This window comes from Loxodonta africana, chromosome X, assembly GCF_030014295.1.
Source record: "Loxodonta africana isolate mLoxAfr1 chromosome X, mLoxAfr1.hap2, whole genome shotgun sequence".
Classification (NCBI taxonomy): domain Eukaryota; kingdom Metazoa; phylum Chordata; class Mammalia; order Proboscidea; family Elephantidae; genus Loxodonta; species Loxodonta africana.
Window position 1 is genome coordinate 64,007,128 of NC_087369.1, and position 16,679 is coordinate 64,023,806.

General features: G+C 45.3%; 1 protein-coding gene across 23 annotated transcripts in view; it reads right to left on the reverse strand.

Moving 5' to 3' along the window:
• Positions 1-1,794: 1,794 nt before the first annotated feature.
• HUWE1 (HECT, UBA and WWE domain containing E3 ubiquitin protein ligase 1) overlaps positions 1,795-16,679 on the reverse strand; it is a 216,804-nt gene continuing 201,919 nt past the window's right edge. For 22 of the 23 annotated variants that reach the window (XM_064278338.1, XM_064278345.1, XM_064278346.1 and 19 more), the window contains 17 exons: positions 15,671-16,274; positions 14,850-14,971; positions 14,582-14,738; positions 13,217-13,349; positions 12,755-12,957; positions 12,048-12,175; positions 10,671-10,767; positions 8,934-9,089; positions 7,959-8,204; positions 7,469-7,586; positions 6,711-6,851; positions 5,444-5,731; positions 5,213-5,318; positions 3,988-4,105; positions 3,491-3,672; positions 2,996-3,186; positions 1,795-2,018 (listed from right to left, as the gene is read on the reverse strand). In XM_064278338.1, the coding sequence (XP_064134408.1) occupies positions 1,916-2,018; positions 2,996-3,186; positions 3,491-3,672; positions 3,988-4,105; positions 5,213-5,318; positions 5,444-5,731; positions 6,711-6,851; positions 7,469-7,586; positions 7,959-8,204; positions 8,934-9,089; positions 10,671-10,767; positions 12,048-12,175; positions 12,755-12,957; positions 13,217-13,349; positions 14,582-14,738; positions 14,850-14,971; positions 15,671-16,274 (3,093 nt within the window). In that variant the 3' untranslated portion in view covers positions 1,795-1,915. The remainder of the gene's footprint in view (positions 2,019-2,995; positions 3,187-3,490; positions 3,673-3,987; positions 4,106-5,212; positions 5,319-5,443; positions 5,732-6,710; positions 6,852-7,468; positions 7,587-7,958; positions 8,205-8,933; positions 9,090-10,670; positions 10,768-12,047; positions 12,176-12,754; positions 12,958-13,216; positions 13,350-14,581; positions 14,739-14,849; positions 14,972-15,670; positions 16,275-16,679) is intronic. The other variant, XM_064278334.1, reaches the window with a different exon arrangement.

Sequence of the window (16,679 nt, forward strand, 5' to 3'; positions counted from 1 at the left end):
ACCTTGTATCTATTGACAAGGTTTTTCTCATGACACTGAGGTGATATCACACCATACATTTCAGAGGCAAATCATACCTGATCACATTAGATTTTTGTAGTATGCTAATTTAATTTGCTTTCATTTCCTTTAGGATTATTCCATCTGTACTCCTCCCCCACCCAGCACCCATTTCAATTTATCTGCCACAGCTTTACCCTATTTTGATTTTTCCAACAATCAGTTCTCAAGTTTATTGATCAATTCTACCGCATTTATTCTTTTCCTTTTAAATCCCTGTTTGGATTCCCAGCCTCATGTCATGTTACCATACCACTCTTTGCTCCTGCCCCACCTCATCAAATGAACTCCTGCTGCCTTGGCCTAGATTCGTCCTCCCTCACCTCCTTAATCTTAACTCTTGTACAGGCTTAGGATTCAACCCAAGAGCCACTGCAATGGAAAACCTTTGCTGACCCTCCCGACTAGGTCAGGTACTTCTGCTTTTTGCACCCAGAGATCCCTTTTTACATATGCCAAAGGACTTATCAGTCTCCTTCCATTGGCTAGATGCTTAATAGCAGGAACAGAGTTGATTGATTTTTGTCTTCTCAGTGGTCAGAGCAGGGAAAAATATCTAGCAGCCATTTGCATCAGGACCAAGTGATCAGGTTAAGGACACACTTCTGCTTTCCTAGACCCACACTTTGGTGGTCTTGGTCAATTGGAAGACCAAGAGGTGGGATTTCAGAAAAATAAGAAAAATCAGATAAAGCAAGCACTATTTTGGTTATTTTGCTAACTAAACTTTTATTAAATTGCTCCTTTTTCTTTAACAGCTGGAACCATCCATTTTAAGTGTTGGATGGAGTAAAAACCACAAGCCTACTAGATGATCTGCAAACAGACTGGCAGACAGGCAAGCAGATTACAAGAGAGAAAACAAAAAGGATGGGAAGACTTTTCTAGGGAGCTATTTACTCATTAACATTTATTAGAAAGGAACTAAAATATTAAGAAACTGAGGCCCAGATTTAAGACTATCATAAAGCCTCACAAAATAAAACCCTTGGTTGAGTGAGTTCTCTGGGTACAACCTGCTGCTTTTGCTACTCTTGAGCAAGGTAATGCTTTGTCCTTTGCTGCTATTTCCAACACCAAGTGCAGATTCCATTTTAAAAAAGAATTCCCCGACAATTCCTGGTGGCTGCTCCTCTCTCCTGATTGTGGGGAAACCAGCTTTGAATGAGGAAGATGCACCAGCGGTGTTGGTCGCAGGTAGGTAAGTGGGCAGGGAAAAGATGGTTTTCTGGAGGATATATTTATTTAGATCTTTTCTATGGATGTCTAGTCTACTATGTTTAAGAGTTGGTTTCTTTAAAGCTTGAAAAAACTCCATTGTGAAGAGTGAGTTATGAAGAGTGCTCTTTATTTGAAACCTCCACAACACAGACGCCAATCTTGTCTCGCATTGAATCATTAGCTGTGCACATCAACACATTCCAAGCACAAATTAAGAAATGCAAACAGAACAAAAAAATATATATATATATAATTTTTCCCCTATCCAAAGGTTTCAAGTCTCAATGCAGCAAATCCTTCTGAACACAGAATCTGAGGAGCACACTGTTTGAACAGTTGGGACAAATAGGTCCCTGAAAAGGCTATTGCCTTTTTTTTAACACATGGGGTAGAGATCATGGACGGCATGGCAAGGTCAGAGGAAGTGAAGGAAGGGGAGAGAGGGAGAGAGAATGAGCAGGAGAGGGGAACAGGTATGTGATAGGGAAGATGGGGCAGCCGGGACACACATAGTGAGTTGGTGGATTTCATTTATTGGTTTCTGACATTTTCTTTCTGTTTCTTTTTTGTTTTTATTTTTCCCCTCCCTAGGTCCAACAATGGTAGAAAAACCCCAGAGGTGGGTGGGGCCTTACTAGGCAAGCCCAAAGCCTTCAGAGCATTCCTGGATGGCCAACAGTAGCATGTGGCGGAGCTTCTCAAAGCTCTCATACGCAGGCAGGTCCAGCTGATTAAAACTATGGGAAAAAAGATCAGATTATGACAAGAGATAGTAATCAAATCCCTGTGTTCCCATGATGCCCAGTGACCTCTCCTCCCTGAGGGAACCTACTCCTCACTTTTGGCTGACTCCCAATCCTGTCCTAGCCCAGTATGCCCTCCTCTAATCTGGCCCCAATACTGGCCATCAGTCACTTCTCTACAATACAACTGCTCCTTAACACCATGGCTGCTTCTCACCCACAGGCTAAAGTGCAAGCTGTCAGAAGGTATTCAGGGTCACTGGTGGTATGACCTCTGCCAAGTTCTTTAGCTTTCCGTTCCCTGCAACCTCTCCTTGTTTTGGCTATGTGGAACGCTTTAATTTCTGTGCTCTCTTGTGCTGTTACTCACTTGCAATGTCTCCGCAGCCTCCACTGTGTATCTAGCCTATCTTCCCAGTCTCAAGTATCATCTTCTCCATAAAAAACCATTTGCTGCGGTGTTAATTCTGACTCATGGCAACCACATGTTGTCAGAAGAGAACTGTGTTCCATTGGGTCTTCAATGGCTGACTTTTCAGAAGTAGATCACCAGGCTTTTCTTCTGGGTGGACTCGAATCTCTAATCTTTTGGTTAGCAGCTGAGCATGCTAATTGTTTGCACCACCCAGGGGCTCATAACCAGCTGTCATCAAGTCAATTGACTCATGGTGACCCCATGTGTGTCAGAGTAGAACTGTGTCCTCCACAGGGTTTTCAATGGCTAGTTTTTTGGAAGCAGATTGCTAGGCCTTTCTTCTGAGGTGCCTCTTGGTGGACTTGAACCTCTAACCTTTCAGTTAGTAGCTGAGTGTGTTAACTGTACCACCCAGGGACTCCACCTTCTCCACAAAAATACCAAATTGGTGAGCTACCCAAGATTCAGCTACGGGCCAGATTTGTGTTTCCAACCTTGGGTCAAATACACAAGCTAATTCTCAATGCTGAAAAGGAGAACCACCCCTTCCTCTTACCACGTGTGAGCTGAAGGCAGGCGATCTGTGGACCTGTCATCTCGATGGATCTGGAACTTCTGAATGCCATTCATGCCTTCAAGGGCAGCAAAGCCTTGCAGGGGCACCTTAGAAGTGCCCGTGACAAACTGGAGAAACTTGGCACGGTCAGCTTGGTCAAAAGAGCGCAATGCTCTCCAGAACCACTGGATCTGCAGGAAGGGACACAAGAAGCCAGTGTTAGGTAGACAGCTCCTAGAAGAAGGGGGATAGAATTTGGGAAATAGGACTGGACTTGGATTCTTAGGCAAGTCCCTTCCAAGGTATGGGCTTCAGTTACTTCATTCATAAGATGGGGAAGAACACCACCTGAAAATATGCTCCAGAAGAATGAAGAGGTATGTACGTCATCCACAACCTTTTTGCCCTAAGAGTACTGATTTATTTGGGGTCATACAAATTAGCACTGCTTAGGGTAAGAAGACCATACAGGGAGGGATGCCAGCAGCAGCTCACCTGAATAGAGTTGGACTGGTACTTATGGTATTCAGTGTTAGATTTCAGATCATCAATGTCAATTGTAGGCAGTCCTGATATGAGCAGCTCTAACTCCTGCTCAGTGAAGATGGAAATGAGGCGCTTTGGAATGATCTCATAGAAGCCTTCTAAGAAAGCCGCCAGCTGTTTACGGATGGCTCCTGGGGAGAGAACCAAAGAGCCACATGGCTTCTGAACTCACACAACTGTTAGAAGTCAGAGATTTCCCAATCTGGCTCTTGATGCTACTAGGATACTGACTGATCTGCCTGCCTCTCACCCACCACCCTGTTTCAAGGCCCCTTTATTTGAGTAGATGAAGTCAAATCTTTTTGGTCAGGTTTTTGGATTCCTTTTGTCCAAGGCCATTTGTGACTGTGCCATAGGGGAAGAGAACAAAAAAAATTTGTGAAACAAGTGAGGCCTGACCTCTTCCCATATTAAGCAATGAAGGGCCTAAGTGACATTTCCCTTACCTGTCATTCTCATCTGGCACACCAGGTGTACATATTCCTTCTTATTCTCTTCAGTTACCAAGATATTGGCCCCATTGGGTTTGAGGTCACGAACTTCACAGACTCCAAACTCTTGGACCTAGAATACCCCCAAACACCAATCATATATACCATGCTTGGCCTAGGACAGGACTAACATAGATAACCTGGAAACACACTCTAAACGTCTTGCTATGTCCTAGGCAGAGAGGCGAGGCAAATCCCTAAGAAACAGTGACTTTTCTCATTAGCTTACAGCTCCCCTAATAAGGAAAGGCTAAGAGTAGAAATGAGATAAATTACTCTTTGGAAACCCTGGTGGCTATGGCTGCTAACCAAAAGGCTGGCAGTTCAAATTCACCAGGCGCTCCTTGGAAAACCATACAGGGCAGTTCTACTCTGTCCTATAGGGTCGCTATGAGTCAGAATCGACTTGACGGCAGTGGATTTGTTTTTTTTTGGGGGGGGGCGCGGGGAAGTACAACCAGAATGCTCCTTAGACGCAAGGATGGTGAGACTATGTCTCACATGCTTTGGACATGTTGTGAGGAGGGAGCAGTCCCTGGAGAAGGACATCATGCTTGGTAAAGTAGAGGGTCAACGAGAAAGAGCAAGACCCCAAATGAGATAGATTGACACAGTGGCTGCAACAATGGGCTTAAGCATAACAATGATTGTGAGGGTGGCGCAGGACCAGGCAGTGTTTCCTTCTGCTGTATATAGGGTTGCTATAAGCCAGAACCAACGCGATGGGACCTAACAACAACTTTTCGGCTCTAAGGTGGAAAGTAGGGAAACTGTCAAAGGTAAAAGGGCAAAGAGCACATGTATACACAATTTTTATGGAAAACAATCTGGGGGAAGAGTAACCTTTAAAATAATGTTTTTCACTTATACCTATTTGTATAATTTTTCTACAGAGAACTGCCTTCTGCAATGAAGAATTATGCAATGGAGAGGTTTTTTTAATAATAGGGAAACTAGGAAACAACTTGGATTATTTTATAAATTCTGGCTTTTCTGTTTGTGATGTCTTATACAAATACCCATTGCCCTCCACTTGATAGGGAATGGGACACAAGACTTTAAGAATTCAAGACGCTTACTTAGAATTACAATGGGTTATCCAATGCCAATTCTAAGGTGAGTTGGGAAGGGGTCTCTCAGACTGGCTGGGATGTGCTGTTGCCAGAATTTTCTGACCTACCTCAGTGCTGAAAGTGAGGTCGTAGCCTAGGGTCGAGACATCGTTTTCCAGCAGATAAACCAGGCCCTGGTAGAAGTGGTAATCCTCACTCTCCATATCTGTGTATCTAAAAAAACCCCACAAGGGTCAAAGGGTGGGAGGTTGGGGAGGTGGGGCAGCACAGGGATGTGACACAAGAAAGACTGGGTCTCCAGGGTTGAGGACAGTCCCAGGACTGTGCCACATCCTTACCTGACAGACTTGCCCAGGATGTGTTTGTAGAAGGACCGAGTAAAGTAGCACTCCAGGAGGCGGTTGTCATACACAGCTTTGGCCACGATGCGCCCAACAAACTTGAAGTAGCTGAGGTGGTTGGGGTTGCAGTGGGAAGATGGATTGATGGTGTAGGTGACCCGATCTCCGGGTGAGGTACGGAACAAGGCATACATAGGGTTAAACATCTCTCGAGAGATGATCATGTACCACTCCCGCAAGAGCCCTCCAGCATCTTGCCCTTCTTCTCCTTCGAACACTATATACCTGCAGAAGAGAGCAGAAACAGAAGAGAGCTGTGAAGAAAGCCCCAGGACAAATCCATTAATTTACTCAGCATTACTTGAATGAGTGAGCAAGTGAGTGTGAAGCAGTCTTTCAGGAGTGCAGTGTCAGATGACAGAGGTGAACAAAGAGTGCTATGAGAGCCCAGAGAAGGCGTGGGGGTCTGGGATGGGAAAAAAAAGCACCACTGACAGAAGAAATGTCCTTAAGTATCAGTAAAGGTATAAGATGCCTAAATGAGGCCTGATGTAGGGCAAGCAGGGAGAAGAGGAGGAGTCAGGTGGTGGTAAAGAAAGCTGAGCCCAAAGTCCAATTCCTATAAGGTATTTGGTGGGGTGGTGGTGGTGGAGCACATGGCATAGTCTGTCTAGAAAGACTCTGACTTCCTGTGTGATTAGATGGATGGTGAGCCCATACCACGGGGTGGGGGCAGAGAATCATCAAGTCCTCAAGTTCAGGAACATCAAGCTACTTCAATAGCTCTATCATCTCATCAGCTCCCATGACATTTGGTATTGCAAACTACCAATCTCCTCTAGGTGCCTTCAGAATTACCAATGAGCAATCACCAATTTGGTGGGAGGCATTCACGGAAGCATGGTCTCCCCCAACCCAAGGTACCATTTGCTCAGCAGCCCTCCAGGTGACAAAGGGAGAAAGTGTTCACTGTGAAGCCATCAGATGTGCCTTTTTAAACAATGACGACTCTCCTGTTGGTCTGAGAACTTTTGGGTAGCTCAGCCAAAGGGCCGGCCAACACATAAGTCTTAGAAGATCGGGAGAAGGGTGGGAGACTGCTCAGTGGGAGTCTCTAAGCCATACTCCTACTGGAAATTCCTGTTGGAGAAGATAGCACCTCCCTAAGTTCTCTGGCACATCTGAGACCTGAGTAAGCCATTTCTACCCGGCAGGAAGGGCCCCCCATGCCCCATCCTGTCTGTTTTCTGCTCCAGGCCCTTACAATCGATTCTTCATTTCTTCAGGGGATTTGCGGTGCAGCTCACGATAGGAATCTTCAAACACATGGTCACGACGGACATGCACAGCCATATCTTCTTTCCGGAGCCCCTCATCCAAACGCTCCAGCTCTTGGCGGAAATATCTTGGGAGGTAGGAAAGGAAAGAAAATAGGATTGGGGGTGGCAGAGCAAACTTCCGTTTGCCTTCCATCCTCCAAACACTTTGATCCCTGCTTCCCCACCCTCTTTGGGAAATGCCCAGGAGTTGGGAGAGTTAGGTCATTCACTGCCAACTCATTTTTTCCCATCTCCACTGAATAAGGGCCCATGAAGTTTGCGGCATGTGATTTCTGCAACAAGCATGCAAGTACAGGAAGAAGAGGAGTTGGGGTGACAGGAGTGTTATTAAGGTCCCCCCAGAGCCCCTCTCTAAGTGTACTATGGCCATCTGCACTCCCTTCATTACCCCAAAGGATGGAACTGGACTTTAGAAATGATGTGGTTAAACAAATGTTCTCATCTCCCTGGTGAAGAATAGAAAATGGGGCAGAGAAGGTCCGGGCGTATCTAGGTAGTCTGACGGTCAGTGGCACAGCTGAGTCTCTTCCCATTCTTAAGTAACACCACCAAGGGTAATTTCTTTCCTTGAAAACACTGCCCCATGAGCAAATGTGGCTCCTTTCTGGGGAGTTCCTGTCCTCTGCCCCCACCAACCTTGGGATCCCTGCTTCCCTTGCCCCACAACATCCAGGGCACATACTTGCGTTTGACATCAAAATCAAGGACACGAATGTAGTCTACCAGGACAGCAAAAGGCCCATCAGCAAGGTGGGTGGTGGACTGCCGTAGGATCTGATTTAACACAGTGCGATGAGTCTCTGAGGGGACAAATGACAGCAGGAATGAGCACACTTATGGGTCCCAGAAGGCTCTAGACAGCCAGCCAACCACCCAGCAACTCTCTCTTCTTTCTTGTTTCAGGGGCCTGAAAAGGAACTAGTCAAAGCCAGGGACCAGTCTTGAGGTGTGAACACAAATCTAATAATTTCTACCCCTTCCTGGTTTGTCATTACCTCAAAACAAAGCTCAAGCCCCTTAAAGTAGCACACAAGGGCTTCCAGACCTGGCCCCTACTGACCCCACTAGCCTCACTTTCTACCCTCCCCACCCCACTGCTGAATCAGCTAAGGATAAACCATACGAAACAACCCTGTACAAATGAAGCCTTCTGTATTTTGAGTTCCCTTTACCTGCAAAGCGAAGGAATTTCTGTGTGTCAGGGGGCAGACTTGAGGAGATATGCATAGATGATGGCTCCCGGGAGAAGAATGGGTCAAGGGAGGAAGGAGTGGCTGGGGTTAACGGGGCAGGAGAGAGTGGAGGAGGCTCGTCCTTGATGTGTGCCAGCTGGCTCTCACGGGTGTCTCGGACAGGAGGCTTGCTCTCCCGCTCTGTAGCATGGACCAGAAAGAAGGCCTCAACGGCAGGCTGTAGCACTAGGAGTAGGAATGACAGGGAAGTGACTTATTTTATTTTACAAACCTCAACATACAAACCGCTCCTCTTTCATCAACAAATTACAAAAATACATAAAGGATGTGGAAATAATGAAAACTGGCAGGAGAAATAGTAAATTAAAACCACAGAGAAAGTTGGAGCTTCCTTGCAGCTAAAGGAAAATGGGATAGGCAACCAGTTATATAAAGATTCCCCTTATCTAAAAAAAAAAGAAGCCAGTTACTAAAAGAGAAGACAACATATTCTTAACAACAAAAGAAATTATAAAAAAAACTCCAAAAAACCCACAGGACTATAGAACACAGAGAGTAAACTCTAATGTAAACTATGGACTTTAGTCAAAAATAATGTTTCAATATTGGTTGATCAGTTGTTACAAATGTACCAAATATTTGCAAGATGTTAAAAACAGGAGAAAATGTACAAGGGGAAGAGTGAGTATATGGGAACTCTGTACTTTCTGCACAATTTTTCTATAAACCTAAAACTGCTCTAAAAAATTAAAGTCTATTAAAAAACGAGGCAAATCTTTTTTCTGACACTAAATTCAGGAAAAAAAATTCTCTCTTGAATTTTTATTTTACACACACACTCACACACACACACACTCTCTCTCTCTCTAATTGGTATATTCTCATTGCTGGCAGAAAGGGCCCCAGAGCAGACCACTGGGTTGAAACCTCCTAGGCTCTCAGACCACAACTCACCTAGCACTGCATGCTGGTCATGGGATTCCTCCAGTTCCTTTAAACACTCCCCCAGCATATCCCACAGCTCATCTAGGCTCAGCTGCTCACTGAGCAGGGGTAACTCTGGTGGTCTCTCCTCCTTCTCCTTTTCTCCCTGTGGGGTTCCATCAGAGCCTATAGTGCATACAGAAGACAGAACCAGAAAAGTCTTAGAGATTTCTCCTCCACTTAGATTCTTCTCAGATCAGAGGACAAATGCACAAGACCACTAGACAGATCAAGTGGTCCACTGGCCATAGAGTAACACTCACTGAGCAACATCTGAAAAGCAAAATGTAGTCCAATGCCGGATGACATTTAAATTAAAAAACAAAAACCAAATTAAAAATTCAGTTCTTCAGTTGCACTAGCAACATTTCAAGTGCTCAAGAGCCAAATATAAAGTTCTGCCTCATCAGCTCCCAGAGAACCTGTGGACTACCCTCAGGGCAATGCAACAATGGTGAAACTTTGGATGGTTATCTTCCAGTTTACCAGGTATGTGACAGGATGTCAACCTCGTTGAATCTTGACAGCTGCCCTCAGAAGCAGGCTACCTTCTCCCTATTTTTTTTTTTTGCCAAGGACAGGGATAGGATATAAACCTAGATCTTTCTGCCTCTCAGTCTGGTGTCTTTTGAATTAGTCATCTTGTCCTATGGTGCAACGGATGGACCTCCATGGCTTGCACCTTTCTCAGTAACCATCAGGGGCTTATTCTAAATTCTGGTCAGTAGCCAGTAGCAAGACTCAACCTTATCTTCTGGGTTGAAGAACCAAATGCTTTCTTACCAACCCCTTCATCCCTCTCCCTCTCTACACCTGCCCAGGCTTACTTCTGATCTTTGCTCTTTAACATCTACCCAAATTCTGACTATTTGTCAAAGCTCTGACAACCCTAGGTTTGAATACTGGCTCTGGCACTTGCAGGCCATGTGACCTTGGGCAAAAGAACATAGGGGATAACCTTTGGTCTCTCCCAAAGTCTGATAAATACTGAGTAAAATATAGCATTTCAAAAATGGCTGTGCTGTATTAAAAGGTATTTAATACATTGTATTAAAAGGGTGCCAAAAACTATTTTGTATGCAATCAACTTTGAGAAATGTTGCTAGTAACAGGTAACACTCACTGTTTGCCAGGTACTGCTCCTAAGTGCTATACATGTATTAACTTGTTAATGCTAACTATGAACATCCCTGTTTCAAATAAGGAAACTAAAGCAAAAGGAGGTTTGCCTCAGGTGCCAGAGCTAGTAAATAGGGGAGCCAAGACTCAAATGCATGTTGTCTCCATTTCATAGCGTATCATATCATACCATATCATATCATAGCTTCTTTTCTACAGGAAGTGCGACATGTGCTACAAATCTCCAACAAGGATGAAGTCGTGGTGGTTAGTGATCTTAGTTGTTACCAAAACCAAACCAAACCAAACCAAATCAGCTGTCATTGAGTTGGCTCTGACTCATGGAGACCCCATGTGTTTCAGAGTAGAACTGCGCTTCATAGGGTTTTCAAAAGCTGTGATCTTTTGGAGGTAGATCACCAGGCCTTTCTTCTAAGTTGGCTGGTAAACAACCATTTATAGAAACTGGTGTTCACTGGAACAAACTGGAAAACACTCAGCGTACGTATATTAAGAGCAAGGGATCTGGGAGACATTCCACAAAGACTGGTTCGCCCTTTAGCTAGGCTGTAAACAGGGAGTACTGACCAATGGATTGAGTATCTTGAGCACTAGGAGATGGCTGGTCCACATCCATGGGTGACTCCTCCCTCCGAACAGATGCCTCTGACTGGCTAGACTCCGACTGGATAAAAGGAAGACAAAGTTACACAAAGGCTACAACTCTGCTTTCCTCAGGGACAGGCTAGTGTTTGGCCTTCCTACTTCTCACACGTCACTGGCTTGGAAAGAAGCTTCTCCTATCTGGTCATGAAACTCTGTAGCTCTCCAGGATGAAAGAAAGGCTTCCCCATTTCCATGGCTGTCCTCCACTCTTGAATTTACAAGCCTTTTTAAAGAGCTCCCTGGATCCCTGCACTGTCTACCCTCTATACCAGACCTGTGTCCAGGCAGACATCAGCCTCCTGGGCTACAGGCTTCAAGTCCTCTTCTGAGGACAGGTTACATACATATAACTCAGATGAGCAGAAGGTTTGCTCTTTGTTTCTGTTTGTTCACAAAAGGGGAAATAAAAGGGGAGTTAGTGCAACTGTTGATGGGTGGGATTATTTAAAAAAAGCCAATTTCTGTCTCATCAGGTGATGGGAAAGAAACTGGAAAGAAAAATAAAATTCATATTCCAGAATAAAAGCTATTTTTTTTTTTTTACCCCCTAGAGTCACTGCGCCCAAATTCCAGGTTATTCCTAGCATGCCGAATGAAACCACACTGTGTAATAGTAATTGTCCACAAAGAAAAACCAGGCCTCAGGTATCATCTTTATTTCTTGGATCTTGGGACCCTAACTTTCATGTGGCAAGGATGGGAAGACAGTAAGATAGTACTACAGTACACATACATGATACCCCAGCTTTTTATTGTAGACGCTCCATGCTGGGATCCCAACACTAAGCTGGTTACATAAGTATCTAAAGGTTTCCTCCTAAAAGTGCCTGAGTGCCTAGGTGCCAAGGGATTACGGAGAACAGAGGCAGAGGCCAAAGTGGAGGAACCAGCCATAGACAGAAATGGCTGTGAGGGTCGTGTACCAAGCTTGGACACTTTCAAGGGCAGGGTCGCTGAGATGTCTCTGATGTACCTGCATTGTTCTATGAGACTGAAAAATCTTCAACGCACATCCCCTTAGATCCCAGACACTTAGCATTAGGCAGTTTGCAAAAGCGCCACTGTTGACTGGATAGCTAGGGTGGGTTATGACAGCCAAGCTTTAAACCAAACCAAACCGGCTAACAGTAAAAAACAAAAACAAAACACCAACAGAAAGAAACTCTCTTGTCCAGAAGCATTCATATACTAAACTTAATGCAAAAGCATACAAGGTAAGGGCAGTGAAACCCCACTGATGACGTGGTGGGGTAGGAGGGGAGAGACAAATGAATGAGGGGCCACAGGCATCATGCTAACCGTTGCTGCTTGTTGCTGTCTCCGCGCCCTTTGACCCTCACGTACCATTTGTATAATGGCATCAGCCTCAGCCTCCAGCTGCCGAACAGCTGCCTGGATGCTGCTAGCTGAGCCTAGACCGGATGAACCTGGGAGAAAGAAAAAAGGCAAGATGTAAAATGTAGGACGATGGAATGCCCAATATTCTCTCCTACCATCCCTTGGGCCACCACAGGACACCTTGCTGAGGTCTTTGAGCTCTAGTTCAAGCAGCTTCAGAGTGCTCATCATTAGGCTCTAAGATCTAATGTTATGAATAACGGCAGGGGACACGTAAGATAATTCTGTGGCACAGGAAGGAAGAGGTAGGGAAAATGATTTGGCAAGGCCAAGGCTGAAGCAACATGGCTGCAGTGTTTTTAGTCAAGAGTGATCAAGAAAGCAGAGAGGCATTATGACCAGTGAGTTAAGTCTTGTTCAGCAAAAGGCCTGTCCCCAACTCCGCTGCCAGATTTCAGCTTTCCCTTAATTCCCACTTGCCCTAATGAATTTCTTATGCAGATGGCTTGCATGAGATACAGAATACAGTCATCAATATTTTAAGAAAGGATCATTGTTTTCCTTTTGGAAAGATTAAACAGGAAGGAGACATGACAGTAAGTCAGTCCTGGGGCTCTTGGTTCTCAGCCACCTCCCCTGCCCCTCAACTGGACACTCTAGTTCCATACCTAGCCTGCCTGTCTGCTTGGCTTTCTTGTTAGCTCGGCGTGTGTCGTCCCGGAGCTGAATGATGACCTGCAGTACCCTCAAGAAGAACTTCTGGGTAGATGTCTTGGATGTCAACATGGACATAGAAGGCAGTTGGAGCTCTCGGCCACCCAGGGGACGCTTCTGAGATGCCACAATTACCACATTCTCAGCCATATCAAACCTGGATAGTGTAGAGGTGGCTTTGGTATACTGACAGCGTCAAAACATAAATACCCAGAAAAAGGAGGGATTTCTGATGTCAGCCAGAGAGGTAAAGAACCTCAGGAAAAAAAAAAAAAGATCAAACATATGATGTAGGACAGGAAAATACACCCAGAGGAAGAAAAAAAAAAAAACAAAAAACCAGGAAATCAGCAAGAGCCACCTTTTAGGATGTCCCAGATTCTAGTCCCCCAACCAAAATGGTGGCTACCACCCACCTGCTCTGCATTTTGCCTTTCAGCTTGGTGGTCTGTGGCTGCTCCTCAGGGAGGCCATCAGGAGACAGGGTCTCACACTGGGCTCGCCGCTGCTGTTCCAGGTTGTATTCCCGTAGCTCAGCCAGAAGAGTACCTGGGGCAGGCAGAGGAGCCAGCAAGTGTTCACAGACCTCTCTAGAGAAGCACTGAAAGCCAAACCTTTCTAGGAAACGTGTCCAGGCCACCCTCTTTGCTCAGCTTCAGAGAACCCAGAGTGAGCAGAAATTCTGCTCTGCTCAGCTTAATATGTATGCTCATGGATCAACCACTCAGGGACCACCAATTTTCCTGGCCTTAAGAATTCGTTAAATCTACACGAAATGCACCTCAGTGCAGAGGGGAGAAAATATCTGTTTTGGAACCAAAACAAGATGGGGTCCAAATCCTGTCTCTTCTACTTACTGAAGTTTTGTGGTAAATCTCAGACAAATTTCTTCACCTCTTTTTACCCATCTTAATTATAGAGAGCCAGGCTGTTGTGAGATTTAGAACATAATCATGTAGTAGGTACTAGGACAGTGCTTGACCCAAAATGTTAAATATATGGTAGCAGCAATGAAAGGTCAAAGGTCTAATGCCAATTTTTTTTTTCCTGGAAAAAACCTTATCATTCTCATGTAGCAAAAATTATTCTAGGTTATATTGTCAAACCAATTTTTATATAACCCCAGCTCCAGGAACATTTTTGAAAGGGAGATAACTGCATAGATAGCCAAGATCTAGGAGAGAGTAAAGACACTCTCCGTGTTGAAAGAAAACCTGGCTCTACTCCTTGACCCAATCATTTCATCAGCCTGAGTTTTAGTTTTTTTCTTGGTAAAATACGAAGGAAAAAGATTGAAACTAGATGATTCTCAAGTTTCCTTAGAATTTTTACACCCTCAAAACTACCTAAGAGAAGAGGGTATTCTTATGACTCTCTAATTCCTGAGCCTGAATGTGGTGTAGGCACATCTCTGAGGTGGTGAAGCTGCCTTAAGAGACTCATTATGGAGCTCTTATGGTTGTCCAGAAAGGAGAACCAAAGAGGCACTGCTGTGCCTAGGAATTCCCTTTTCATTTCACTAAGCACTGATCACCTGCTGTGTGCCAAGCATTGAGAATGCAGAAAAAGAAGCCCATACTTGCTCTCAACAAACAACTGAACAGAAGAAAACAGAGAGGTAACAACCCAGTGTTAGCAGTACTGAAAGGGGGAACATGGGGGCTGTGCTGTAGTAGCACAGAGGAGTTTGATTCAGCCTGGGGGTTCAGGGAATGCTTCCAGAAAGGTGACTCCTAAGTGGAAGGTTTTAGAAAGACAGGATGCTTTACTTCTGCTATTACCTATCTGTTTACAAAGGGTATAACCCAGATGGCGGGCTCCATTCAGTAGCAGCTTGAGAACAGTGTCTCGAGTCCCAGGGTCTCCGCGAGAGAGCTGCAGTAACACATTGGCTGCATCCTCTAGACCTTCTTCAGAACAAGAGTGGGATGTCAACACCTATGGAAAAGAAAGGAAAAAGTGCTAAGCCCCAACTTGAGAACTAAGACATTATCCACCCGTCTACCCTTCCTCCCCCAACTCTGGAGGGACAGAAGAGCTCTGCCTTACCTCCACAGAGAGCTGTAGCTGGTTTTCGGTTAGGCCAGAGGATACCATCTTAAAGTCTGCACTGCTGCTGCCCCCATCGCCCACCTTTGCTGGAGATTTGCTGCCCTTAGTAGTAGTAGAAGCTTTGAGGAAACACACAGAACACTGTAAGCCTCTGTAAAACTCACAAGCCAGAGATTTAAGTGGCAGAACCAAGGAACTACTAAGCTGTCCAGTGCTCCAAAATGGGAAAACAGTAGGAAAAAAATCCATCCACCAATGCCAACCCAAATGACTTGGGATGCCAAAGCTCTTATGAGTTTACCTTCTAAGGTGACTAAGAACTCCAAACAATCCTCCCAACTATTTTGCTACGACCACAGCCCCTGCTATTCTTCAAATTCTTCTTCAGGTAATTCTTCCTAATCTGTTGTAGATTTCCCCTTTCCCTGTACTTCCTGGAATGGTCTAGCTATTCTACCCTGATTCACTTGTATCCTGCCTATTCAACTATTTCCTGAGAATTGGTTGGAAGTTCCTTGAAGATGGAAACTTTCTTTCTCCCTTCCTTTTATGCTTAGCCTAGAGAAGCCACATTCAGTGAATGCCTGCTAGTCTTCACAGGAGCATCTGAGTGTGAAAGAATGCTGGTGGGGGGAGAGCAAAAGAAGTGGGGAAAGAGAAAGAGAACCGCTGGGGCTGATGACAGAATGAACAGATACTGCTCTCACAAACACAAATTAAGCTGATTGCTATCATTTAGGGAATATCTGGATTGGGGTGGGAGGTAAGATGGGTGTCAGAGAACACAACCGACAGCTCCCGTCAACATTCACACTTACTTGCAACAGTAGTGGTAGCAGTCGTGGGGGTAGTCACTGTGGTCGAAGCAGCTACGGCAATGGTGGAAATAGCTGTGGCAGCAACCAGGGCTGGAGCAGAAGTGACAGGGGTGGTTGTAGCAGGGGGAGTGGGTGTGGTGGCGGCGGCAGTGGTAGTGGTGGTAGTTGTGGTTGAGGTGGCAGCAGTGGTGGAGGAAGCACTGCTGCCAGAATTAGCCTGTGCTTCTGACACTTTGTTTTCTGGGAGAGCAATTGAGATGAGAGAAAGGAGTCTGAGGAGTTTCTCAGTTAAGAGAGAGCTCCGGCGGATGACTGGGTGTGACAACATGTTCATGAGCTGCCCCAGTGGAGAGGCCTCGAGGCTGTATGGGGAGGTTTCTCCCTCACCACCGGCGCTCACTGGCACTGACTTCACGGAGTTTTTGCCTTTCCGGCTGACATTCATGTTGTCCAGTTTTACCAGTAAGTCCCAGAAGTCTGTGCAAATGCCACTGCTGGTGGACTGTGAAGAGCATGGGCTACAGGCCTGCTTACTGCCTCTCTCCCGATCACTCTCACAGTTTGTTTCTTTGGTCCGCTGCTGTGTGAAATGACTGGGAAACACCTGCAGGAAAAGAAGGATAGTATTGGTCTGGAAGCCTATATATAAAATGAGCCTTCCTGACAGGGAGACACAACTGGTTCCCAGACTCTCTTCTCCTCTGGACAGCTTTGGTAGCATGAGAGAGATGTCATATAGGAGTTTTATCCAAGAGATGGCCAAGTAGTCTAGAGAGATCGACAAAGGCTTTGTAGGGAGACAGACTGACTTGCAACCTTTTCCGAGCCTTGTCTCTGCACCTATAAAGTGGGGAGGATACCTACATTGCCTTGCAAGGTGCCTGGCACAAGGCAGGCTCTCAAATGGTAGAACTATGGTCTAGGTCCAGCTCCATCACTGACTAGCCACATGACAAAGGCACTAAAACTTTCTGTATCCGTTTCTTCATCTGTAAAACAGGTATCATAC